The sequence below is a fragment of the Toxoplasma gondii genome, chromosome Ib, assembly GCF_000006565.2.
Source record: "Toxoplasma gondii ME49 chromosome Ib, whole genome shotgun sequence".
In the NCBI taxonomy this organism is placed as follows: domain Eukaryota; phylum Apicomplexa; class Conoidasida; order Eucoccidiorida; family Sarcocystidae; genus Toxoplasma; species Toxoplasma gondii.
The window spans coordinates 1,217,603-1,242,619 of NC_031468.1; the positions used below are offsets into that span (position 1 = coordinate 1,217,603).

The following is a 25,017-nucleotide window of genomic DNA, read 5'->3' on the forward strand; positions in this document are numbered from 1 at the left end:
TGCTGCCGCCAGCGACCTTTTCCACGTGGTTGCAAGGAGGCACTTCAGAAAACTCCGATTCCAGGATCCTATTTCTGTTCAGCCCCAATGCAGGTGTATCAGCTGCACAAGGTGACAGAGAGTCCGACTGCGAGCGTGCTGTTGCGAGAGGTGTCAATTAACGCATGCAAGAGTACCAAAGAGGCTGTTGTGGTGTGCAAGACCCTGAAAATCCTTGTTCGGCTGCTCCTTTTCTAGGTGGATGTTCACGCTCCTCCAGAAAGCCAGGTGCCATGCAGCCTGTGTCGAAGAGAGCCTGTGGGGGAGGAGTGCCGTAGAGACCTTATCGTCTTTCGTGCGGCTCCGTGATTTGAAAGGAAGCTCGTGCAAGCGTCTCTGTCGAAGAAATACAGAGAACATTTCGCGTTCCACCTAGACCGGGCGAGAGTCTGTCGTGACTCAGCAGCCGCCTCGAATCTGCTTCTCTGCGGTCGCGTTTGCCGTCTCTCTGCCCTGTTCCCTGTCGAGGAGCTCTCTTTTCTTGACCATGCTTCCTCGCGGGGAGATCACCCGTGTGTACCCTCCCCCTCCCCCATCTGGCTTCCCGCTTCTCCCGCTTGTCACCCCGCCGCCCTCGGTCTTTCCTTCTTCCTGTTCGTGGTCCACCGGTCGCGCGCCCCCTCAGACTCGCCAGGCGGCAGGGTCTGGGTACCCGGGGCCTCCGCCGCCCTCTCCTCCGCCTCCACGCTGCTTTGCAGCTCCATTTTGGTCTCCGTTCCCCAAGCTATGCTCGCTCTTTCCTGCGCCGGGGCCCCAGGTCCCGCCTATTCCGCCGCCCCCCCAAAACCGAAGCAGCGCTCCCCCAAACTCCCCTCCCTTCTTAGGTTCCAATCCAGGTGGGCCTACAGATTCGGGCGCCTGCGACGAGGCGGGGGCGCCGACCCCCGGGTCTACGCTGTCGCTCTCGAGAACCCAGGTGGGTACCGACGACTCAGGGGGCAACCGACTGGGGACTCTCGCGCTTGCAGGCCCCGACCCAGCGGGGTACCCACCACGGGGACCTCGAGGCCCCCATTCCCCCAGAGGCATGTCACTCTGCCGCAGCCGCAGCCGCCTGAGTGTCTCTGGACTTCCACGGGGCGACGCCTCACGAAGAACCTGCACAGCTGATCTGCACATAGGAGACCAGCAGATGCCTCCTGGGAGAGTCTGGAGACCCGCGGGGACTGTCTCGAGGCGCGTTGAGGGTACTGCGAGACCCACAACAGGGGCGGTGGAATGTGACTGGAGTCAGTCTGAGTCGGCCGGTAGACTTGCAGGGAGAAGCGAGGACGGAGTCGACAAGTTTTTCGGAGACAGGTCAGTAGAAGACACTGGAGGAAGTCAAGGTGCTCGAGAAGAAAGGCGAGGGCCTGGAACCTTGCCCTTGCGACGCGTAGTGGTCGGTCCGTCCTGTTCCAAAAGTTGCGATGGAGACGGTGACCGGCTGAACACCTACGGCTCCGACAACGGAGAACCAGGGCAGCCGGTCCCCCAGAAGGCGACGTCGTTCTTCTCCAGCGGGACAGGCCTGTCTCGAGGCGGGGGCCGGGAGGCGACAGTTGCGCCTCCAGGCGGCTTTTGGTGTGCCTCGGGCGGCAGCGACACTCGCGACGCTGCGAGCAGCCCTCGAGGCTTCTCAGGGACTGGCAACGAGCTCGCTTGCGATCCTTCTGTGTCGAGTCCCGGCGAAGGGGCCTTGCATCCAAGCACCCAGCCTGGGCAGCGGTTGCATCTGCCCCCCGGGTCCACCTCTCGGTACAGCTATGGTGACAAGGACCCCATGCAGACCAGGTTGAGCGGTGAGTCGCCCTGCCGCGACGCCTTCTCCCGCGAGCGCCCGGCTTCCACCTTCTTCGGCCACGGTCGGGAGCCCCAGCGGCGCGGGGGCGTGTGCGCCTCTTGGGACTCCGGAAACCTGTCACCGCGCCAAGGAAACGCTCGGGCCTCGTCCTCGGCGGACCGGAACGAGACGGGCCGCGTCGCCGAAGATAGCAATGACTTCGCCTGGTCTTCCACGTCGGTTTCTCCTTCTTTTGCGAAGCCTGCACGCGCGAGGACTGATGCATCGATCCCCCGATTGTCTCGAACGAGTGGGATTCGAACTTTGGGGGCTGAGCCACAGTCAAGTGAACCGGCAAATTTCCAAGAGACAGCCACGGTGGCTTTCTCAGGTTTGCATGTGTTCCCAGCAACTCTTAGCAACCCTGCGTGCAGAAGCGCAGTGGACGGAAACGCGGGCACACCCATGGCAACTGAAGATGACGGGGAGACTGCCATGGCGATCGACGATGACGAACAGGTGCAAGCATCCTTTGTCAGGGCCTGCGAGGTTGGCGACCTGTCCCGGGGAAGGAAGGAGCAGTCCTTCCGGAGTATCTCAACGTCGGATACTCTCGTTGAGGTCTTTTGTCCGCTGAACCCTCCGGAAGCAGTTTCAGCGCAGTCTGTGAGCATTAGGGAAAAGTATCAGGGGAAGAAGGGTGAACCGGAGAGGGCCTCTGCGTTTGCAACTGGTAAGAGCTTGGAGACCGTCGCGGGCTTCCAGGAAGTCTCTGGCTCTCACAGCCAGCTGCTGCGTCGCTCGTTTCGAGAGGTCCGATTGGCAGGTTCCACGCGCGGAGGGGATAGGTGTGTCTCCCCCGTGGACAGCCAGGCGGAACTGAGGCGAGAAGGCCCCTTCCACCCCACACGGCGGTTCAACACAGGGAGCGCCTCCGCCGGGACGCCAGCGTCCCTCAGCTGCCTTCCTCAACGCAACGGTTGGGATGGAAGATGGGGAACGCATGCTGGGGACAAGAGCTGCTTCTGCGAAGAACCCGCGAGCCCAACAAGCTCACCAAGAGCAGCACCAGCAAGAATGGTGTCTTTCTCTTTGGGCCCGCCAGGGACCGGGGCGAAGAACGGTGGCCGCGAGGACTTACACAACCGCGGCGAGGACAGAGTCGCAGGGCTGTTCCCTCAGGTGTCTGGGCGAGAAAGGAGGCCGAAAAGAAGAAATCGGCCGTTCAATTCGGAGTGGCGAGAGGAAAGCAGGGACGTCTCTCCAGGAAGCGATCCCGCGACAGCTCGGAACGAGCACCAGATCCGGGGTTCTCCGTCGTCACTTTTAAGACTTCATGTCTGCGAAGAGAACGGACAAGCAGCCGTGCCTTTCAACGCCAATCAGGCCGCTCGCGAAGCGCTCGATCGAGTTGAGGCCAGCATTCAGAGAGACGCCCCCCACCGCCTCAAGGCTGCCTTTCTAGGCCCTGCGACAGGACCCCCCGGGAGCCGGGAAGCGGCCAGGGGGGCAGGATCAGGCGCCGAATCGCCAGGCGCGGGGCCAGGAGACAGGCAGGGCCCTCGGTGGCGGAACGAGGCCTCGTCGGACCTCAGAGTGGGACCTGTTCGAGGAAGCGAGTCGGCATGCAACCAGACGGAAGGGGTACGCGACACGATGAAGGAGGAAGAGCAGACTGCCGCTGCGGTAAGCCAGAGGGCTGATACTCGACACGTAGATTTCCCCGCTCTTTTTTCTGAAAGGAAACTCGAGAGAGACAACGGAAAAACCTGCGACTCGGGTCCAGGTCGTGAGCGCGGAGGGGATGCGCCTGCCTCGTATTTTTATTGGCCCCCCATGCGAGAGGGGACTAGCCCCCGGGTCCCTGGGCTTCGGGATCAGAACGAATCAGATCGCGAGAAACCTGGTCCTCCTTCCTCTACGTCGCTCAGCTCGATGGTCTCGCAGCGAGGCGACCCTTCCTTTCGAGGACCTCCTGGCGGGGTCTTTGAATCTCTGCCCTTCCCTTGGATGTCCTACAGTCGCCCCGTGGCTCCGTGCACTTCGGGCGGCCTTGGATGCTCTTTCGCTCCACAGGACGAGACTCCACGGACCGCCTTTTCGGAAGTTCGGATTCTCCGCCTCACGCGTAACAGCAGGTCTCCGACAAACTCAGAGAGAGCGAAATCCGAGCGGCGCGTCCGAGATGCGCAAGAAGCGCGCAGAGACAGACTCGGCCCCAGAGGCCCTGCCGCCTTGGCCGTCCCTAACCGATGGAGAGACGGAAGAGAGCCGCCGCCTGAAGTGCCGCCGCCGCCCAGGTGGACACTGCCGGAAGACAGGCAGAGGCCAGCCCCACCTTCGTTCCGAGGCTCGAGAGGAAGAGAGTTACGAACAAAGAGAGAAGGGGGAGAACTAGCGAGCCGGGAGCTTCAGAAACAGCAAATTTCTCTTCGTGGAAACGTGGAGGAACACGAGAAAGAAACAACTGAGATGCCGAGCACGGAACAGGACCGAACAGCCATTTCTCTACATCGAGACGTGGATGCGAAGGCTACGGGCTCTCCAGACTCCAGCGCGGCTCGGAGTCCACAGGCTGCTGTCTGCTTGTCTTCGCCCTGCCCTGTCCCCGTGTCTCCTTCACCCTCGACGCCCCTGTCGAGCGCCAGCGTGGCGGGCCATATCGACGAAGTTTCCGGCTCCGTTCGAGCCCAAGGCGGCGAATCAGTCGCACTCCTCCAGGGGACAAACGCGGCGAGGAGACAAGGGAGACACGAGAGAGAAGTCGAGGACGATCAGACGGGTCGACACCAGAGGGAGGACGCCGAGTCCAGAGAATGTAGACTAGACCCGAGAGACCCAGATAATACAAACGACTCAAACCCGCTTCACCGAACGCAAGGCCTTTCCTGTCTTGCCACCGTCAAAGAGAAAGGCGACAATCAGCAAGAGGACAGATTGCATGCGACTGCGCCACCAGAGCGTGCTGGGGACAGAGCTGTAGCAGCTTCGAACCCCTCACAGGCAGAGTCTCTGTCTGGGGCCCAGACTCTTACCAAAAGCCTCCCAGCAGGCGAAGCGACGGAACAGGGGCGGAAGGGCCGCTGGAGAAGCGCGCGAAGGCAAGAAGGTTCGGAGAATACCCAATGCAGCCAGAGCGCGAGAGGTGGAGAACTCACGGGGAGCGGTGCCGATGAGAAGGGAGGAAAGATGGACTCTGTTGAGGAAAGAAGCAAAGACCTTTCTTCTCGGAGTGTCGATGGCAAGATTCTCGTGGAAACCGAATACGCGAGGGAGACCCACCCGTCGGAGAGGAAGGACGAGAATCGTAGCGAGAGGGCTGAAGGAGGCGCAGCTAGGGGAGGAGAAGTGCACAATGCAGGGGATGGCGAAGTGAAAACAAAGTCGAAAACAAAGAGTAGCACGGCCTCGGAAACAGAGGCGGCCCCGCAGAGGATCGTGTCAAGGCCTGTCGATGGGGAGGGGACAGAACGAAGCTTGGAGTCGCCTGTCACATCCGTCAACGAAACAAAGCGAGGACAGAACGGAGGTGACAGAGGAAAGGTGGAAGGAGAAGGAGGAGAGAGCGAGAGTCGTTCTCGAGAGGGGGCAAAACAGCAGTCGCGCGACGAAGAAAGACTCTTGGAATTCGCCAAAGATAGCGAAACGCGTGAAGGGAGAAAGGAAATGTGCACCGAACACAGAGAGAGGAAAGGGCAGAGACGACTGGCGAGAGACACTCGAGAGACGGACGAGAGCAAACCGGCTTTGCCTGTTCCTCAGCGGGAGGGGCACACGCGGCCTGAATGGGAAGAAAGAAGAGACGACGCATCTGTTTCGTCTTGTTCTCACCAGGAGAAAGGAAGGAACGATGAAGACGTTTTGTCCTGTTCTCCCCCGACGTGGACTTTGACCCTTCCCCCCGATCTTTCTTCTCGGTCTCCTTCGGTGCTTCCTCCCTCAGAGGCCGCATCCGCGGACTCTCGAAGGCAAATGGGTTCTGCTTCTCCTCATCTCCCCCTCACACCTTCCTCCTCGCCTTCTTTCCTCTCGTTTCCGCTACCATCTCAGTCCACTTGCCCACCATCTGTCCCAGATTCCCCCGGGGCTTCACTTGCCCAAGCGACGCTGGTGGAGGCCATTCCTAGGCAACAATCCCCGGCCGCAACGCCCCAGCAGGCCCCCTTGGAGACGAAGGGCCAGCCGCCTGAGGTGGCGGCTCTCCCAGGAAGGAAGTGTGAAGCAGCCGGAGTTTCGATGGCTGCTGCTGAGGGTCGTCGAGGAGAACTCTTCTCAACTCTGCCTGCCTTGTCATCAGATGACTTTGCTCCTCGGAGTCCCTCGCTTAAGACGAGCCAGTGCTCAACTGAGAAAGACAACTCCCCCACATCGGTTTTCCCTTGGCGCGCCTTCCAGTCTCGTCACGCGTTCCCCTCGCCCTCGGCACCTGGAGACACTCGCGCCGGAGCCGCGGCGGGGCTTGGATGTGCCGCCGCTTCCGGCCGCCGGGACTCCAAGGCGCAGGCTGAGGAGACCGGTGGGGCCACAGAACCCCACAAACGAGAAGCGGAGACAGACCTCCAGAGGCCAGAGGCGCAGAGAGGCCAGAAACGGGAGTCGAGGTCCGGAGGCCAGGCGGCAAATCCTAGTGTGCGAAAGAAGACGAGACGGCAACGCGTGTCTACCCCTTCAGAGTTAACTTCGCGTCCAGCCTCGCCAGGTGATGAGGGCTTTGTACCCTTGCCCCCCAGAAATGTGGGTACCCTGGGGCCTGACCCTGGTGCAGGGTCTCTGGCTCTCGAGGAGATAGAGAGACAGACCGAGACAGAGTCGACTGAGCGACCAGCGAGTCGAAGCGGCGTCCCCGCAGACTCCGAGTCCATTGCTCCTCAGACTGCCGATATGTCTTCTGAGTCGTCAACACCTGTGTCTTCACTCCCGCCGGCGAATCTTTCTTTGCCGCTGGCTGCGGGTCTCTCAGCGAACAACCCAGTGACAAGGAGCCTCGAAAGCGTCGCTCACGCTGGGCCTCCGGTGGGGGCTTCCAGCGAGTACCTCCGTGATCCACTCAGTTCTCTTCGTCCCCCTGTCACAATGTCAGCAACTCTTTCCTCTTCAAGTATGCCGGTGTCTTCTACTTCGTTTTCCCCCTCGCCTGCTCTTGTCTCTGCATCTGGGGCTTCTGTTTCAAATTCAAGTGCAGCGGCAAGATATGAGGGGGAACCCGGGGGAACAAGCGTGGCGTCAAAGGCTTCACCGCCCTCCACCAACACATCATCGGAGGGGCCGTCGCCAACGACAGCATCTACAATCTCGGAGCGACTGCATGCCCTGAGACGCAGCATATGTTCGGGGAAAATGAAGGAATTTCAGCAACAGAGAGGCAACGTTTTCTCCTTGACTGCCTCGCGTGCATGCACAGGCGACAAGGAACCGCGGGCGAAAGAAACAAGAAGCCCCAGGGGCGAGGCCTCCGAAGGACTTGGACGCCCTCACAGGGCCTCGACCTCCACGCCTCGCTGCGCCGTCCTAGCGGGCAGCCGGGAAGGTTGGGCCAAATCTAGAAGTCCGCCCCCCCGACAAAGAAGCGGCAAAAAACGAGACATAGAAGAAAGAGAGCATGAAAAAAGAAGGAAAGAAGGCATAGATGAGGAACGACCCCGGACAGAAGGAAGAGAAACAAAAAGGTATTGCGCCAGGGACAGGTCGGCGGACCGCGCTGTCCCGCCGAGTGCAGGTGAGGGAGGGAAGGACAGAGACAAGGAGAGGAAATCGCGACAGATGAAGAGGACAACTCGTGAAAAGAAAGGAAAACGAGATTCTTCAATAGATGCCGCGACCCCCCAGTCCGACCAGTCACCTTCAACCCGCAGTGAAGGCAGGCGAAGATCGGAGCGTCTCCTGGCCCTGGTTGCACTGAAAGAAAAACAGACCTCGCAGGTCTCTGCTGAAGCACAAGGGAAAAATGCATCTGCCAGGCCATCGCCCACAGCTGGTTCGCCTTCGTCTCTGTCTCATTCCTCTTCCTCCTCTCCTTCATCGTCGCCTACCTCTGCGTCATCTCCTGTCTCTTCCTCCTCTACTTCCTCTTCCTCGTCGCCTACCTCTTCCTCCTCTCCCTCCTGTGTCTCTCCTTCCCCTGCCTGTGGTTCCTCCACGACTTCCATGTTTTCTGTTTCTGTGCTTTCCTCTGCGAGTTCTTCCGGTCTCACGGCCTCTTCGCTGCCTGCGTCGTCGCCTTCTGTGCCTGCTTCATCTCCGCCCGTCGCATCACGGGCGCCTTCTGTTCTCGCTCCTCTCGCGGGTGTCTCGACTGTCTCTGCTGGCTCCACCACTGTCCCTTCTGTCTCCGGTGTCTCTACTGCCTCTGATGTTTTCTCTAGTGTCTCTGGCGCCTCTTCTTCGCCTTCGGTGGCGGTTTCATCCGTGTCAGGAGACACTGCGTCGAAAAATGGAGCCCTGGCCATTTCGGGCGTGTCTCCCGAGCCCGTGACGCCGGGCGGCTCTCCAACTCTGCTGGCGTCTGGGGCGCCGCGCACCGTGCGAGTGGTTCCTTCGGCTTCACAGAAACCTGCGACTCTCCTGCAGGTGGAGAAGGCCTTTTTGCGCCCCCATGGTGGGTCCCGGGCTCCTGCTACCGTTCTGTCGCAAACCAAACTGAAGGTTATCAGCTATTCAGTGCCCACCCTAGGTCGGGCCTCGTCAGGGCCATTTTCTTCCTGCGCCTTCGCCTTGTCTGACCACGGCTCCTTCCGCAAAGTTAACAGAGGGTGGCAGCAGGTAGACGAGTCTCTGCTGATTCGGTTAGAAGACGAAGACCGAGACAATCCCAGAAGTCGCTCTTCCTCTCCGCGTATGACGCGCACGAGGCCTGAGTCCTCTGCAGAAATGCAAAGGCTTCAAAAGGAGATAGAGGAGAGACCCACATGCGCAGCGAGCACTCAGGGCCGGGCTCGAGAAGGAGAAGACGGTCGACAGAGGGCGGAGGCAGACAGTGAGGAGATCCGAAATCCTTCTCTTGACGCTTGTCACCTACAGCCGCGGGCGACTCCCGACCCGCCTCTCGGTGCCTCTCAGGCTTCTGCCTCATCTGACTCGCTTGGGTCTGTACCTCTCTTGCCTCCTTCGAGTAGCCATCTCGAAGAGAAGGGCGATGCGAAGAGGGCAGAGAGCGAGGGGAGCGACGAGGCGCTAATCAGGAAGACAGACGAACCGTGCGAAGACCTCACTGAAGGCTGGTCGAGGGCCAAGAGCCCCCTTTCCCGCGGTGTCTCCGGTAGAGCCGTCGGGGAGCTTCGCGAGTATGCAAGGACACACGAACTGGAGACAAGAGGACCGGGTCCACACCCACGACCAGGAGATGCCGAGAAGCTTTTCCCGGCGGAGAAAAGCGGGAGTGCTTCGAATTCGAGTTGTCCCCAAACGCATTCAGCTGCAGAGGCACCACCATATTTGATTTCGCTCTCATCTGCAACTCGAGAACGAACAGGCGGTATCCAACAGATAGCTCAGGAGCCTGCATCTGCGGCCGCTTGGTCTCCACAAGACCGCGGCCCCCGCGAAAACGCAGGCTGTACTCCAGGTCCTGCTTCGGAAGAAACCTCATCGGCGACCGACACGGGAATCGAGGCGGCGAGCATGAAAGTTTCTGTCGCTGCACAGTCTCGAGTGCGGACACAGGGGATTTACGGAGGCCCAGGGCAAGGGGGCATCTCAGGTTCTTCGATAGGGCAGCCTGCGCAGCGAGCGTCTTCGGCTGCGCCTCCACTGCACACGGGTGCGCTGCGTGCATCCTCGCTGGTGCCTCCGGTGACTTCTGCTCTGGGCTCAGCCCTCGCTGAGGCGCGGCTGCGCGAGCTGCATGCATGCGAGCAGGAGGTGGCGAGAGCGCGGGTCCAAGAGGCCCGTCTGCGGTCGCAGCACGCCGCGGCAGTGATGAGAAGTAAAATGTTGTTTGTCGAGTTTCAGAAAAGCCAAGGCGAAGCTCACCGCTTCGACCAGGAGCGCCTGGCTGCGAGACGCCGGCTTGCGCTCGCGGAGAACAGAGCCGCTGTCGCGGCTCGGAACTTTGAGGCTCTCGCGACCAGGACCAACGTGCAGTCTCCCGCCCACGCAGGTGGCGCGCCTCTGACTTCCGCGCGGCCGCTGGGGCCTCCGCTCGCGGGGCCAAAAGCGCCCCGAGAAGAACCCCGAGAAGCTTCTGTGGGGCTCTTGGGCTCCGAGGCGACCCCCGCGTTCAAGCTGGTGCAGGCGCAGGTGGATCCCCACAGAGGCGAGAGCGAGAGCGATTTGAGGCAGAATGGCAGGCGAGAAGACCCAGTGACAGGGGGAACTAACGCTCATTCTTTTTGTTCAGGGGGTCCAGCGACGCGGGCCTCGTCTGGAAGTGGAGAACACAGCTCGAAGGCCCTGGCGCCTCAACGGGTGGCTAGCGGCAGTGTCGTGAGCGCTCCGAACGTGCAGAGGCGAAGAGAGGAGGAGGCGCAGCTGCTTAAGGGGAGAAAGCGCGTCGCGAGTCGTGAGACGGCAGCCTTTCCAGGAGCTGCGACAGAAGAAAGGACAGACATACGAAGTAAAGGCGGGCAGGTTAAAGGAGCCAAAGAAGGCGAGTCTCGCCAGAGAGAGCGGAGATACTTCGAAACCTGGTTCGACCAGGAGGCGTCCGAAACGGAGACAGGAAACTCAGGAGAGGACCGAGGGGACGACGGGCCTGGCGAGAGGAGCGACAAGAACACAGAGAAGGGTGTGGGCGAAAGTACGAGCCGTGAGCAGAACAAAATAGACTCTTCGACTTCCCGCGAAGATGATCTCCTCGTTTTTTTCGGTGGAGACGAAGATCTACACAACGGCGACCCTCGGAAGCTTGACCATCAGGAACGGAAGGCGGCTTTTGAGACTCTAGGAAAAGGCGAGGGGAAAACAGCCCAGGACAGAGCACGCACAGCCGGCAAACACGGTTCCACCTCTTCTCTTGTGACGGCGGCGAGCAGCTCGAAGCGTCAGAAGCTTGATGGAGACGCGTATGGTGAGAACGGGCCTACTTTAGCCTCTGCGGACCCGCGCGGACAGGCGGGAGTTTGTGCGGGAGAAGGCGCCCCACGCCGAGGAGACACTGTGCGAGAAGGAAGAGGAGACACGTCGCCTAGCGAAAACGTCCCTGTGTCCTGTGGCGGACGAGGAAGCAAGCACGCAGGTAGGCTCGAAAGTTGAGGGCGGTCAGAAGACATGTGAGCATAGCCATACGGAAAAGAGGGCAAGTGCGAGAATCAGAGAAGAAGGCGGGGTCTGGCTGCATTTCTCATGTTTCCGGCCTGTGAAGGATGTGTGTTGTTCGCTCGTGTGTGTACACCTTCAGGACCAGGGAGCACGCCACCGAGCACGAACGCCCATATCTATGTCTCCGTTCTGAAGGACTTGGGCTGCGTCGTGTCTTCGCTTCACACCCGTGACGAGCGCGGAGACAAGGGACAAGAGACCCGAGGAGACATTCAGGATGCGAGGCGGAAGAGGGCGGGGGAAGCGAGTGAGATGGAAAAGGAAACGCCTTCTCGATCTCTAATGACACGTGAAGGAAGCGCGGCGAACGCGGGCTCTGTTGCGGCGTCGGAGAAAAGAGAGAGAAACGGAAAAGAGAAAGGGGGTGCCCCCCGTGAGGCACAGCAGGTGACAGAGAGAGAGACAGGGAACGGGAGGAGAGCGAAGAGCCTCGTGGAGAAATTTCGCGGAGACAACTGCATGCGACCGATCTGCTACTACGCTCTCAACGGCGCCTGTCTCGATCCGAAATGCCCCAACATCCACTTGAGTTAACACGAAAATGGAACAGAGATGACGGGAATGAGGCAGATGGAGGTGCGCCAGAGACACGAAGGTTTTCCTGTTGAACCGCAAGAAATATTTGAAGCGGCACAGAACAGACAGTGTCTGCCGGCGGAGAGAGAGGCTCTATGCAGACAGAAAGTGGAAAGGAATTCGTGGCAGCTGCGAAGAGTGGCAGAGGTTGAGGCAGTTAAAATGCCAAAGGAAGCGAAGGCCGACAAACAGAATTACCGCGGGTAACACAACTCTCGTCGCTTCACTGTAGCGCCGACATGTCGTTCTTCACGGATTTCTCAGAGCAGCATGGAGAACACGCGTCGGAGCTTTAGCTCTCCGGCACTCGACAGGAAAACCTCCCTACGCATGTATTCAGTTTATCTATGTATCTGCAAATCGCTGGTATATTTCTTGTGACGAGTCTCAAGGGATACAGAGTCTCGCAAGCCTCCCGGTGGGCTTGTGGAAATCAACGACTCGCGCGTCCATATGACGCTGACCCGAGTTTCAGTCCAGAGGAATAGCGCGCGATCTGGTATAAGTTTCGGAAACATGTATATTCACTGAACGCGCGAATGCAAAGGAGATACAGGGAACAATCCAAGAGGTCCTGGAGCAGACGCGTTTCCAGTTGACCTATTTTTTAACGTCCGTGCGCCTAGCTCGCCCTCGGATGTCTTTCGTGTACATACCCGGAATGTATTTTTCCTCGCTTTGAACCGCCGTCGAGACGCGAGAACGCGACGGACACCTGGGAGCTGAATGCACATGAATGGTGTCTCGTCGAGGACAAAGGTAGGGGGCAGTTTGCGAGTCTGTGGCGCTCCTAGGGTGCTGGATGGTTTTTTATGTACGAATACCGCTGCCGGGTATGAGACGTTGTGTGCCCTCACCCCCTTTAAATTGACACGTGTACGCGAGCGTTGGACGCATTCGCTATCCAGAGTTTCTTTAGCGACATAGGAAAGGGTAGCGCTGAGATAACTTTGAGAACTGTAAGTGGCACATGCGTGTGGCAGTAATCGATCTGTGATGTGGAATCAAGTAGCGAATCTCTTTCCTAGACGCGTCGATTTTTGGGTAGAGAGGGTGCGAAACGGACCTTCTGTCGTCTGCCGGCGCTTCTCGCGCGCCCGACTGGAAGGCAACTTCACTCTGACTGTACAAGTGACAATTCGTGTGAATAGGCTCGCTCTGTTCTCGTCTCGATCCTCATCTGCCCCAGTCACCGGGAGGAAAGTTGCTCTTATATACACATCTGATCCTCGTACTTCGTGACCACTTCTGCGGTCTTGTTGCTCGTTCCATCCGGCTTTCCTCATGCCACGATGTGCATGTGGATATCTGGGAGTAACTTCTATTTTGTTGTACTCGTTTGTTGAGCTCTAGCCATGCAAGCCTTGTCAGGAGGCGTCGATCGACCCGGCAAGATAAAAATAGATACACCGGAGCTACCGCGGGGAGGAACACCAGTCGACGTCGCCTCACCGCGTACTCACTTGGTTAACAAGGACAAAATAGCGCGGCACTGAGGTCGAGCGCTTCTGTTCGAGAACCCAGACACACTCACTAGCGAGTTTCAGCTGGCCTCAGTTCTTTGCCAAAGAACCCGCACTGCCGGTTCGATAATTGAAGCACAGAGCCAAGGGTGGCTGATGATTCCTCTTCCCCCCTGCAGACGGGACCTGCAAAAAGCGAAAGGAAGACACCGCAGCAATTGTGCCGGTCGGCGGCAGAGCTGCAGCTACTGCTAAAAGTGTTTGAATCCAATATCCTGCGACATTAAGGTTCCATATTGGATGTGTTCTAGGCGTAATTTATGGGTTCACGTTATCACTCGTGTTAACAGCGAGGACGACGACTCCTCAGATGCTAGGGTGATCTGTACCGTCGTACTGGGGGCAATCATCTGTGAAACCGGAGTGTTTGTAATTTTTTTACGCCGGCTCCTCCGCCCCTGCCCGGAAAACTGTCGTCCAGAGTGCACACAGTAACGGGTATTTCATAGTGAGCAGAGAAACGGACGGAACCCGGCAAGAGGTAGACAATGAAAACCCAGGAGAGGCCAGGTGACTGGCAGTGAAACGGGTCGAGAAGTTGGGCTCCAGAAACCGCCTTCGCGCTTTCGGTCTACACGCGTTCTACAGTCCAGAAGACCAACGCTTCGTCGATCGAACTTCTTTTCACCTAAAAAGAGCGCGGAACGGTGACACCTGAATCACAGACGAACCCGGTAACCATACACGGGAGATGCTCACTAAGACCATCTCTATGCGCACGAGGACTGAACTAGTCCCGTCAAAGAAACAGAAAAGCGCGGAACCGTTCCGCAGGTTGCTTCCGTTCGCGAGGAAAAAGAACAAACGACACGAAGGGTACAGACGGATCCAAAAACGGTCTAAAAAGGACGAGGCCTTCACCTTCCTCTTCCGTCAAATTCACCCCCGTGTGAACGAACGAAGGCAGCTGGCGGAACAGCGGAAAAACCTAAAAGAAAGGGTTCCAAATATGTACATATATGTATATGACAGGTGAAGACAATGCACGGTAAGTTCAGGTCTCCAGAAAAAACGAGAAATTGATGCGTCGCGCCGCCGCGTCTTTTTTAATCAGAAGGACTCCCGCCTCGCCATTCCTTTGTTACCGAGAGGAACCCGACAACGCCATCCTGTGTCTTCGCCTCCCTTTCGTCACCCTGTTCACGTGATAGAGTCAAACGCATTCAATCTGACAAACAGTGATCGAGTCACTCGCGTGCTTTCTTCCGGAATCCTCTCCATCTTCACCTTCTTCATCAGGCCCCGACGTTGTTAGTATGCGTCTCACTCCGTGCCGCGGTCACTCGAGTTACTCTTCCTTCCTCCAGTCGTCGTCTTTCCTCGCTGCATGCCTGGGCGTTGCTTCCTGTCTGCTCTTTGCCTACAACGTTGGCCTTCCTCGAGTTGTCCGATTTCTGCACTCCTGCACTCGCCTTCAGCTCCAGGCTATCGACACCGACTTTTCTTTCCTCTCACGTTCACGTGGATGGGGCGTCTGCGCCCTTTGCTCGGTTGAAAGTGTTCTCAAGAAGAAACTCTCTGTCGAACTCGTTTTGTGCAAAGCGACCCTTGTCCACCTGTCGTCGTTCTTGGCGGAGCTGTGAAAAACGCACACACAAGCAGAGACCTGAATTCACCTGACGGGGGCAATCGAGAGAGGACAGTCCTTTATCTTCAGCCGTTAGCACAACGAAGAACAATGGAAGGCCGAACCTGCAGGGTCCTCGAGACAAAGCATACACGCATGTGAAGATGCATGTGGGCTACCTCAGGGAGGACGATCAGACGAAAAGGAGTCCTTCCACAGAAACGCAAACACCCACCGCTACTTGTAGGCTGCACCAATACGTATCAACCTATTTATCTATACAACTACATGTATCTATCTATCTACATCTATCTATCTACATCTATCTATCTACATCTACCTATGTACATCTGTCTGTCTCACTTTATCTCTACCTATGTAGTGAGAGGGAGTTGCTGCTGTGCCTGTCGCGTTTATTTTCTGCTTTCTCGTCACCTGTTCTTGTCTTTGATTCGCGGCGAGCTGCTGCTGTCTGGTAGAGGCATCACCACATCCCCACACTTCCACTTCTAGGACCTCGAAAGGCATGTGGAAGACGTCCTGCTCTTCGTGGCCTCCGTCGTCTCTGTCTCCATCAGGGCTCGACAGCAAGGATCCATTTGCCCCTGCGGGCAAGCCGCCCGCCTCGCCCGGTCCCTTGTCCTCGCTGCAAAGAGACTGCGTCCGTTTCGCACCCGACAAAAGGCTGTCCTCACTCCGAGAGTCGCCCTGGTGCCGGACACGAGCTCGTTTGGAAGCCACGAGCACACCTGGGCCGTAAGTCGCGTCGCTCTTCGTGCAGTAGCAATTCTGGAACTCTGGGTGGGCAGAAAAGCCAACAGTACACTCTGTCTCTTTCCTCGAGCTCCACACCTCTCCGGCACAATCTTCTGCGATGTATCTTTGCATGTGCATCTGCATACCGCCCTGTCTCACTATCTAGGTCCATCAGGATCTGTCTACATATTTCTCTGAACATATCCATCTATCGATCTGTGTCTGTATCCATCACTCAATGTGTTTCTGTACTGATCTCTCCACATGTCTCTACCTGTTTATATCTACCAAGATCCACCTCAACCAATCAATCTACACATCTACCTACATGTATCTATCCGTCTCAGTTTACATCCACCTCTCTCCCCCTCTCTACAGAGACAGACCGCCTAGTTCGGAGGCAGAGGAGAGAACTCGAGAGCAGTGGCGGGTGCGAGAAACGAAAGAACGCGCACAAAAATCCCCAGATGGAAACAACGAGAAAAAAAGAAAAGAAGAAACACGAATGAAGAGATATGAAGCATGCAAAACCGAGAAGTCGCCGACGCAGTCATGAGGGGAATCACTCGCGTCTATTTTTTACGGGCGACTACGTTCGAGAGGCTGAGAGAGGACGCATGGCTCTGGGGGCTTGCGAGAAAACGCAAATCGATACTGCATGCGGGAAGCATCCTCACCATCGTCGAGCCAGAGCCTGAAGCATCCAGGCTGACCTCCAAATCCAATGCCCCGAGGGTAGAATTGATTTTTCACATTGATGTACACGAAATTCCTTCCGAGTCCACTGGGTCTGCAACGCAAGACATACAGCGAAAGATGCAAAGACACAAAGTCTTCCCCTGCGACAAATACTCAAGCATCGAGAAATATGCGGTGAAATGAAAAATCGAGAATGAACCAGGCATTTGACACGACACACAGTCCATGTGAGACTGTGCTACAACTCGCCGAAATTGAAGATAACTGGATTCGTCGAGTTCCGATGTGTATGCTGCTGCGCTTGTCAGTATCAGAAGGACTGCATGCGTTAGGTCCTTGTGGCACGCGTTCTTTTCTTGAGAGACAGCAAAGACGACAGTAAAACGAGAAAAGGAATGTTCGAGAGAGAGAGAGGAAGCAAGAGAAAGCAAATTCAGATCAAAGAAAGGCAGTAGCAGCCCTACAGGCAGGAACCACGATTCCGAAGCACCGTCCGAGACGCGCAATGCAAGAGAAGAGACATGTGAGAGGAGAGGCAAGAGGTCACAGAGCCGAGAAGATGTGAAAAACGCTTACCTGATAATCTGGAACTGAGGTTCCAAGCTAAAGAGAAAGCAGTTCGCATCTCCCATGTACACATGTCCGCCGTCCTTCCACTCCCTGAAGAAACAGGAACGAGCAAACCAGAGACAAAATGCATTAGAGGAAACGGACCGCAAAGGCAACACGGGGGCATTTGAAGGGTGGACACCCGGCAAACAAAAACCAGGAAACCCGAGTGAATGAGACACAAGCTTGGTCACTCGGCAGGTCCCGCGCCTCGTCAGTTGTCCTTTGTCTTCAGTGAAAATCCTTTGCTGAGAAACAACAGCTCGCGATCAGTCTCTCCTTCAGTCCAGCTCTCGTGTCATCGTTTTCTTCTTCTTCTACTCACAGCACGTCTCTCAGTTGTTCTTCCTGTTTCTGTTATCGCCCCCCCCCCTCCCAGAATCTCGTTCCTCGCCCTTTGACTTTTTTCCTCCGGTGACCTGTCTCGGCCCTCTGCAGCTCCGCCTACCTATGCTATGATAATGTCAATACATGGTCTAACTGCGGCCGCAGGAGAGCGAGAGGTTAACCGCTATTCAAACAGAACCGTTACCGTCGCTGTAGATCAGTGCTAATTCTACAGTTTATCTCCTATGGCACTACAGAACGTATAAATGCTCCTTCCTCCAGTCGTAGGCTGCTTAGTACGGGGCCCCGAAAAAGAGTATCAAGTTCTTTGATGGATGTTCGTTACTTTTCCCCTGCAGGATTTCGTCCTTGACGCCAGCCTTGTACGAAGAAGGATACGTTAACAACATTCGCTTATAATGTGACAATAACTATACGAAATCCAGCAGTGAGGTCTATGCTGGTCTTGCCGGCTTCGTATGGAGCATACAGTATTGCTTCTTTTGCTCCCCTGTGGGATTTTACAAGCACAAGCAACAGGTTTAGATTAACGGGGAAGGCAGCTGTGTGGCTGTTTCACTTTTCCTCTACGGTCTACCCCTCAGTTCAGCTTGAGTCTGCACCTGTTCTACAAATTTGAATGAAATTAAAAGCAGAGAGTGAAGTCGCCTTCCTGGCCACTAATGTCTACTGGAGTGCGACCTGAAAGCGGCCTACGTGGAGATCATAGCGCCGAGCACGGGACCGTGTTTCGTCTTGATCACCAAAACCGTCGGAGCATCGTAGAAGAAGACGCTGCTGCAGATGCGATTGAAGCTGGCGCCTGCAGAGAGAATAACGAAAGCAAATTGCGAAAGATCCGAAGAAGCTCGAGGAGAGGAGCGCGACACAGGGGGAGCGACGCAGAGATGCCGATTCGAAGAAATATTCAGGAATGCCTCACCTTGCTTCCACGACGAATACAAGCGATGCCAAGGCGTGAGAGGGGGGAAGGCGAAGATCATGCTCGACAGGCGTAGCTGAAAAGAAGAGGTAAAGAAGGAGAAGAGTGCAAGAAAGAATGGGATAAAGCAGACTCAGAAGAACACGAACAAGGAGAACAGTCAAGAGAGCGACGGGGCGAGACTAGCCAGTAAAGCAGCGATCGGACAGTTTACAGACAACAGAAACAAGAAAGCTGCGGAGACGAGGCTCAGGGCGAGACCCAATGAGAAGAAAGGCGACCAGGCGACCCAAGCTGTTCTCCAGATCGTGCCTCCGCTGATCTCTGGTTCCCCCTCCCTACTCCCACTCACCATCACTGCAGTTTCATCAGTGAAGATTTTGCTGAATCCGTCTAGAGGCCCATCTCCTCTCCACCCCCCTGTACTCTGACAGAGAGTATCAAGGCTCGGACTTCTTTGTAAGTTCTGAAGAGAATTCGCACGCGCCCGACTACCTCTCCGTGAGGAGCCGCTAACAGCAGTGCCCCGTCGACGCGGAGCGTAGACCTGAAAACAACATTGAAGACAAGCAGAGAAATGCTGGGGTTGAAACGAATTACCAACTGTATCAAAATGTTTACTGCCTAAACGATCTATATCTTAGAACGTGCAACTTCTTCCTTGACTCAGCCGTCAGAGACCGACAAGATGCAGGGTCAGCGCCTTGGCCGATGGCTGCAAACGATGGTCGAAAAAAACAAAGGAAATTCCATAAGAAGGGGAGACGTTGACACACAGGGGAGACAGAGAGAGGCAAAAAAACGATTCCGTCGACAACTCCGACCCATTTCACGCAAAGGCGACGCTCGAACGGAGGAAGAAACATTTTCCTTGATAGCGTAGAAAAAACATCGTGGGGCAAGGGCCACAAGACACGAGGACTGCGGGCGAAAAGTGATCGAAAAATTCACGAATCGCTATTTTTGTGAAAGCAGCTAGAAGGCCTCTACAGCAAAGTGAAGAAATGACGCAATCGAGGCTCTCCTGCTCGCAAAGAAGAAGAGTCGGACACCGACTGTCGTTCTTCGTCCCGTTACCTTGTCTTATCCCTTTTGTGTTTTCAGATTCTCTTTCCCCTCTGTTTGTTTCAGCATCACACACAGCCTCTCCGCACAGAAAGAGGCGCCCGCGATCCTCCTCTTCTTCTCACACCTATCGCCTTCTCGCTTCTTCTCGCACCTGGTACTGCAACGTAGGTTGCTGCTTCTTCACAGCGCCGTCGTCCACAGCAGGGTCGGTAGGGCCGAGCAGGAAGTGGCTGACGGCTCCGACAAAAAGAGTTGGGAGGACGGGAAGAACCTGGAGGATCCAGAGAAGAGCCTCCTGTTGCTGCTGCTTCGACGCGCCTGCACACCCCATCTGGGCTCCAGAAAGGTTCCCGCTCGACGCTCCTTTGTCTGCCGCGGCTGCGGGTCCCGGCGCCCCAGATACAGTCACGATACAGGGGGGCGCGGACCCGCCGGCTCCGGCAGAGCCCTGGGCCGCAACACTCCCAGCGCTCCCCATCTGAGGCCCCGCGGTCTTGGAGCCCACGCCCGCGGCGGCGCCCGCAGAGGTCGCGAAGGCGCTCAAGAGAAAGGAGAAATCCAGCGGCGTCGAGACAGGCAAGGAGACAGCCGCGGCAGACGAGGAGTTGGAGTCCCAGCCAGACATCCCTGGACCTGCAACCGCCTGGCGGGACGAGCTGTGAGCCCCAGATCCCAGGAAGTCTGCATCGCTGTCTGTGGGTCCGCCGGCGGGGCTCCCAGGGCCCGCGCGGTGGTGGCTCCGCGGCGAGGACGCGACCCGGGACGCGTGGTCCCCAGCGGGTCCCTTGGCCCCCGCGTGGTCTCCAACGCCTCCGGCGGCGCGCGGCGACGCGGGCGTGGGCCCCCCGGCAGCGAGCGCGAACGGGTTGGCCGACGAGAAGATCGGATTCGACGGAGAGATGATTGCCAGGAACAGCAAGTAGGCAGACACGAACACTTGGTGCAGCACCGCCTCGATCCCCGAACAGGGGACCGCAGAGACTCCCGCGGAGCCCGCAGACGGCTGGACAGCCCCAGAAGCCCCAGCCTGCAGAGACGCCGTGGACGCAGTCTGAGGCGTCTCGGACGTCAGGCTCCCTGCGCTCCCTGAGGGGCCCCCGTGGTGCAGCAAGAAGAGACCCGCGCCCAGGTGGTGACTGTGGGCAGTGGCCCTGAAGGAGCAGAGATCGCAAGGCGAAGAGTCTGCCGGATAGACTAGGACTCGGAAAAGAGACACACCCCTTCTATAGTTCTCGAATCACGTGAACTAAACTACACAGGACTATTCGATCAAAGGGGCCCGGACTGTGACATTCAGTCCCTCAGTACGCCAGTGTAACTCGTCTGCTCGATTTTCAAAGTGGTCAACCTCCTTTGCTTGATCTCCCATATTCACCCTTCTTTCTTCAGTCGTTCCTCGTTCTCTGACTTGCAGCATCATTCTTCCCACGCTTTTCATCTTCGTCTCTCCGTTTTCCACCGTCACTCGTTCGCGGCGTGTCTTCCGATGATTTCTTTCTCCCGTCGTCTTCCTCGCTGCACCTGCCCAGGTGTTCCTCGACCTACCCACCCCTTTCTGCTCATTTCTCCTTGTTCTATTTCTACACATTTGCACTCTTTCCTCGACTTCTGGTCCTCCACAATGCGTCCGCCCCCCCCCCCGGCAAACCACCTTGACCTTCGTCTGCGGCTTCCCGCTTGTGGTACTTGTTTTCTTCTCTTGCTTCGGAAACAGCCTGTGGAGTCACACTCAGGTTCACCCACACTTGAATGTCTCTCTTCGTTAGAGATGAGTGACGAGAATGTGGACACAGACGATGAAATAGGACAGTAGGCCCCTCACCCGCGATCGATGTTGTGGCGGGAGCTCCAGTTGCCCGACTGCTGGTGTCTCAGGCGCTTGCACTGCTCTTCTAAGACTTTCGACATTCTCGACAGCAGCCGCTGCAGCATGTGCACTTGGAGTTCCTCCCGGTCTCCATATGCGCATGCACTCACGGCGTCGACCATCTCCTGCGAAGGAAAAAGGCGCAGAACACACAAACGAGAGGGAGACGTGCAGAGAAAATACAGCGGAAGGGGCAAGATACCAGCGGAAGTAATGAAGCAGACAAAGGGGGGATAACGGAGGAGACAAAAGGCGGATTAAGGAGGAGCTTAAACGGGGCGACACTCATGCAGATGAGAAAACCCTCATACACGTATCGCGGCCTGCACATCCGAGTCACGTTTTCTGAAGTTCTTTGACAGGCCCACACGTTTACTTCTCCTCCATAGTCTCCCACTGCCTTCGCCATTCTCCGGTCTGTTGTCTTCTCGCTTCTCCGGCCTGTCTGACTCCTCTCACCTGGAGTGTGATGTGGATGCCTCCACTGCATGTCTCCTCGCCCTTGCGAGCGCCTTTCCCCGAGCAGGTCAGGTTCCCCAAATTCTTCAAGCCCCCTCGCGTGGAGGGCGCCGGCGTCTTGGAAGCAGCTAGCTGGCTGCTGCTGTCGATCTTCCCAGTTAAAAATCCGCTGCTGCTGTACCCGCGGCCCTGCACTTGCTGCATGCGAACGACGTCCCGCAGAACTGGCAACAGAACCGACGCCGTGGGGTGCAGCACCGGCGGGAAGATCCGCAGGAAGGAGTGAAGCGAAATGCGAGCTTTGGCTGGAGAAAACTGGTGAGGGAGAAACACAGACAGAAGCACGAGATGAACGGGCAGAAGCAGTGGCTATGAACTTGCAGAAGCCGAAAGAAGATGAGAGGGAAGACGCAGGAGACGATACATAGAAAATGAATGGAGGGGAGCAAAAGGATACCAGAGCCCCACGAACGACAGCCTAAAGATACATGACGGGGGACAGAAGTTGAGGCTACAAAAGGAAACACCATGATATTTTTAAAGCTTGTATACTAACGATGCTGGTTCGAATGTTCGCTGGAAACCTCTATAAAGAATCACGGACGACACAAAGCGAAGTATGCACGGGAAGCAGGAAGTGGAAGAGCCACGAAAATGTGAAGAGAGGATATACACGGAACGGGAAAGCGACAAAAGAACGAACGAGAAACAAGAGGACAACTTACTTCATTGAGACCAAAACTCGAAAGCAGCTCCTGAACCTCCTGCTGCGATAGGCGCTGATAGGACAGGGCCGGGGTGGCATGCGAGAATTTGGAGCTCGAATCCCCCATCCTCACTCTCTGTCTCGTTCGATTTCTCTCTCTTGTGTTCTAGCCTATCTTGCCAATTCCCTCGCCTGTCCCCTTTTTTCGCTCCTCGTCTTACAGCTCTTTTTGGCTGTTCTACCTGTGCTCTGTGCGACTCTCTCGTTTCTAGACGTTGGTTTCTGTCCTACAATCACCTGTCGATGCCTCCCCCTTCTCAGCAAGACGAGTTCCCGCGTCTCTCTCCAGTTGTCTTGTATTTTCTCTCGCTTTCAGTCTCTGCTTTCTGCCTCGCAGTCCCTAACTGCATCGGCGACGAAGAATTATCAAGTGCAGCATACGTCGCCTTTCTCACTGTCCAGAAGTCCCGAAAAATATAAAATGATGGTATCCAGTTGTCTGCCGGGTCTGGTCTCTGCTTCTTGGCGACTCTCTGTCTCCTTCACTTAAAACAACATCATCTGTGCTTCCTCTCTTCCTCCCCTTGGCGCTTTGCACGCGAGCAACGGAACATGTAGTTTAGATCGATGTATTGTGACAAACCAGGCCAGAAACAGACAACCTTCTGGAAATGTGATGGCAATCACAGAGTTAGGTCGGAAGGACGACGCACAGCCTTACCACAGAGACAGAGGGAGGGAAGGAAGGTGAAACAGAGGAAGGTAGAGCGAGTGAATGAAGAGGGAGGGAGGGAGGCAGAGGAGAAAGCGCGCAGTTGGCAGAGACAGGAACGAAACATCCAGAGATAGAGAAAGCAAAGAAGAGTTCCGCAGAATGCGTGGACAAGTGGGGGGAGAGCTGGGAGGCTGAGAAGGAGAGGAAGCGGCAAAACAACAGAAGAGAACGGGGAGAAAAGATTCGTCAGGAAGAGCATGAAGAGCACGCGGTGGATACATGGGGCGGCGGGACTCTGCAGGTTCCAGGACAGGTGAGTGCAGCCTTCCCTGAAGACCTACGATCCTTTTTCTGCCACGCGTTTTCTACAACTTCCTCCCTCGCAGAAAGACAGGAAAGCGTGGATGAACACGCATCTGCCCAGAGGTGAAGTTAAAAAGCAGAGCCTCGCTCTGGTTTCATCGCCAAAATAAAGACACACCAGAGAGACGCGCGACGCCCCCGCATCGCAGATGTGCAGAACCGGCGGCCACAGCTCTATCGCTACATGTATGAATAGAAGTAACAAAGAGACCCTTCAACCGCGGCACATACACAGAGAGGAGTGTTTATGAATGCTTGGAGGAGGGGAAAGCGGGCCGCGCCGTGTTCACTGTTGCGGACTCTACGCTGCTTCTGAAAAGATGCAGGTGAATGGACCATGCGAGTGAAACAGCGGCACAGAAATAGCCGCGCACAAGATAGACGTGTGGTTGGCTGAAAAGAAGGCAAAAGAAGGACCAGTACAGGAACCTGACAAACCCGCCTTTTCTCGCAGAGAAGAGCGGATCCGTGAGCTACTACCCCCTAGGAGTCTGTGTCAAAAGGAACGCCCGAGCCCGGGCTCCGTTGACGGCGACCGCAGTAAGGAAAACGAAAAAAATGCCTCGGAAACTCGGCAGCACATCCGGTTCTTTCCTCCGCTAACCGCACATGCAATCTGGAATACAGCTTCTCGCAGTTTCGACTGTCTGTCACCGTGCAAAACCTCGAAAAGTCCGCAAGTCTCGCATCCACCCTTCCTCGTGGAGTCAGCGAGCCACGCGATGGTTTAGTGGAAATTGCACGCGTGCAGCCGACGAAACGGGGATTGCAGACAGTTTAAAAAGCGGGTAAAAGCAGAAACGTGGCCTTTTGGTCGCTGTTGGCTGCACCGCAAACGCGTTACGGATTTCCCAGCGGAACAAAAGGCTACAGTGCCTCGACTCGGCCGGGAACCGCAAACAGCGTGTCTTTTCGACAGAAACGGTTGTCGAGGGCGACAGAGGCAAAAGGGAGCGACGGAAGACAGAGCGACTGACGGGATTCGAGGCGAACGCGAAGCGTGAACGCGAGCCAGGCAAAAAATGTTAGCTCTAAACAGAACTTTCTGTTATGGAAGAAGCGAGTTTTGGGCTTCGTTCCCGGTAAAATGTTACTACCCACCGAGTTTTCCCCAGTCGACAGCCTCGACCGTCCTTGTAGGCAGAAAAGAGACATGGCAAGAAGCGAAGAACCAGCTGGCTACATCCCGGGCGCGGTTCTTCAGCGATAACGTGCGATTGAAAATTCCCACTTCCCTCGGGAGTTCTGCAGAGGGATCATTTCCCCTCTCAGACACGCTCGAAACTTGGAAAGAACACGCCAGACACGCTTCTCGACTTCTCAAAGCCTGCGGTTCTCTGCGACGGAGACAGGAGAGCCGCAAATGCACGCCAAGGACGCAACGTAAAGATTTGAATTATCAACGTCATTCTGACACATACTCGAAGCTGAACAAAGACAAACGAGAAAAGAGCAGACGCAGGCAGAACGGGAAACGCAGCCGATGCTGACGACGCCTGCCCGTACGCAGTTGCACATTCGCACGCGAGCCCGAGATACTTTCCGAAGTCGCTACACGCTACACTATAACTCTTTCCACCATTGAAAGCTGCCATTCAGTTACTTTTTCATGTTATTATTGGGGGAGCGGCGATAGTGAACAACAGAAACACATCGAAAGAACCCGCACAACCGCCACCAAAGAGTCCTGTTAGCGTTTTAAGAAGACCTCGAGAACTTCGCAACAGCTTTCGACATTCTGAAGCAAGTAGTCAATTGTGTGCCTGTTGGAGTAACGGTGCGT

The 25,017-nt window shown here is 56.4% G+C and overlaps 2 protein-coding genes across 2 annotated transcripts; one reads left to right on the forward strand and one right to left on the reverse strand.

Annotated features, from left to right (window-relative positions):
* Nucleotides 1-526: 526 nt before the first annotated feature.
* On the forward strand, nucleotides 527-11,680 carry TGME49_209440 (hypothetical protein; the record flags this gene model as incomplete). Its single annotated transcript, XM_018779463.1, has 2 exons — nucleotides 527-10,973; nucleotides 11,136-11,680. The coding sequence occupies 2 exons, from the start codon at nucleotides 527-529 to the stop codon at nucleotides 11,588-11,590; spliced, it is 10,902 nt and encodes a 3,633-aa protein (XP_018638442.1). The 3' UTR covers nucleotides 11,591-11,680.
* TGME49_209450 (TLD protein) lies at nucleotides 11,088-24,058 on the reverse strand. The gene is made up of 11 exons (XM_018779464.1): nucleotides 22,176-24,058; nucleotides 21,451-21,765; nucleotides 20,947-21,116; nucleotides 19,276-20,275; nucleotides 18,409-18,603; nucleotides 18,057-18,132; nucleotides 17,831-17,936; nucleotides 16,754-16,837; nucleotides 16,156-16,268; nucleotides 15,158-15,519; nucleotides 11,088-14,732 (listed from the first exon to the last, which is right to left on the reverse strand). Exons 1-11 carry the CDS (start codon nucleotides 22,281-22,283, stop codon nucleotides 14,613-14,615), a joined length of 2,649 nt encoding a protein of 882 aa, XP_018638441.1. The 5' UTR covers nucleotides 22,284-24,058; the 3' UTR covers nucleotides 11,088-14,612.
* Between the last annotated feature and the right edge of the window lie 959 nt (nucleotides 24,059-25,017).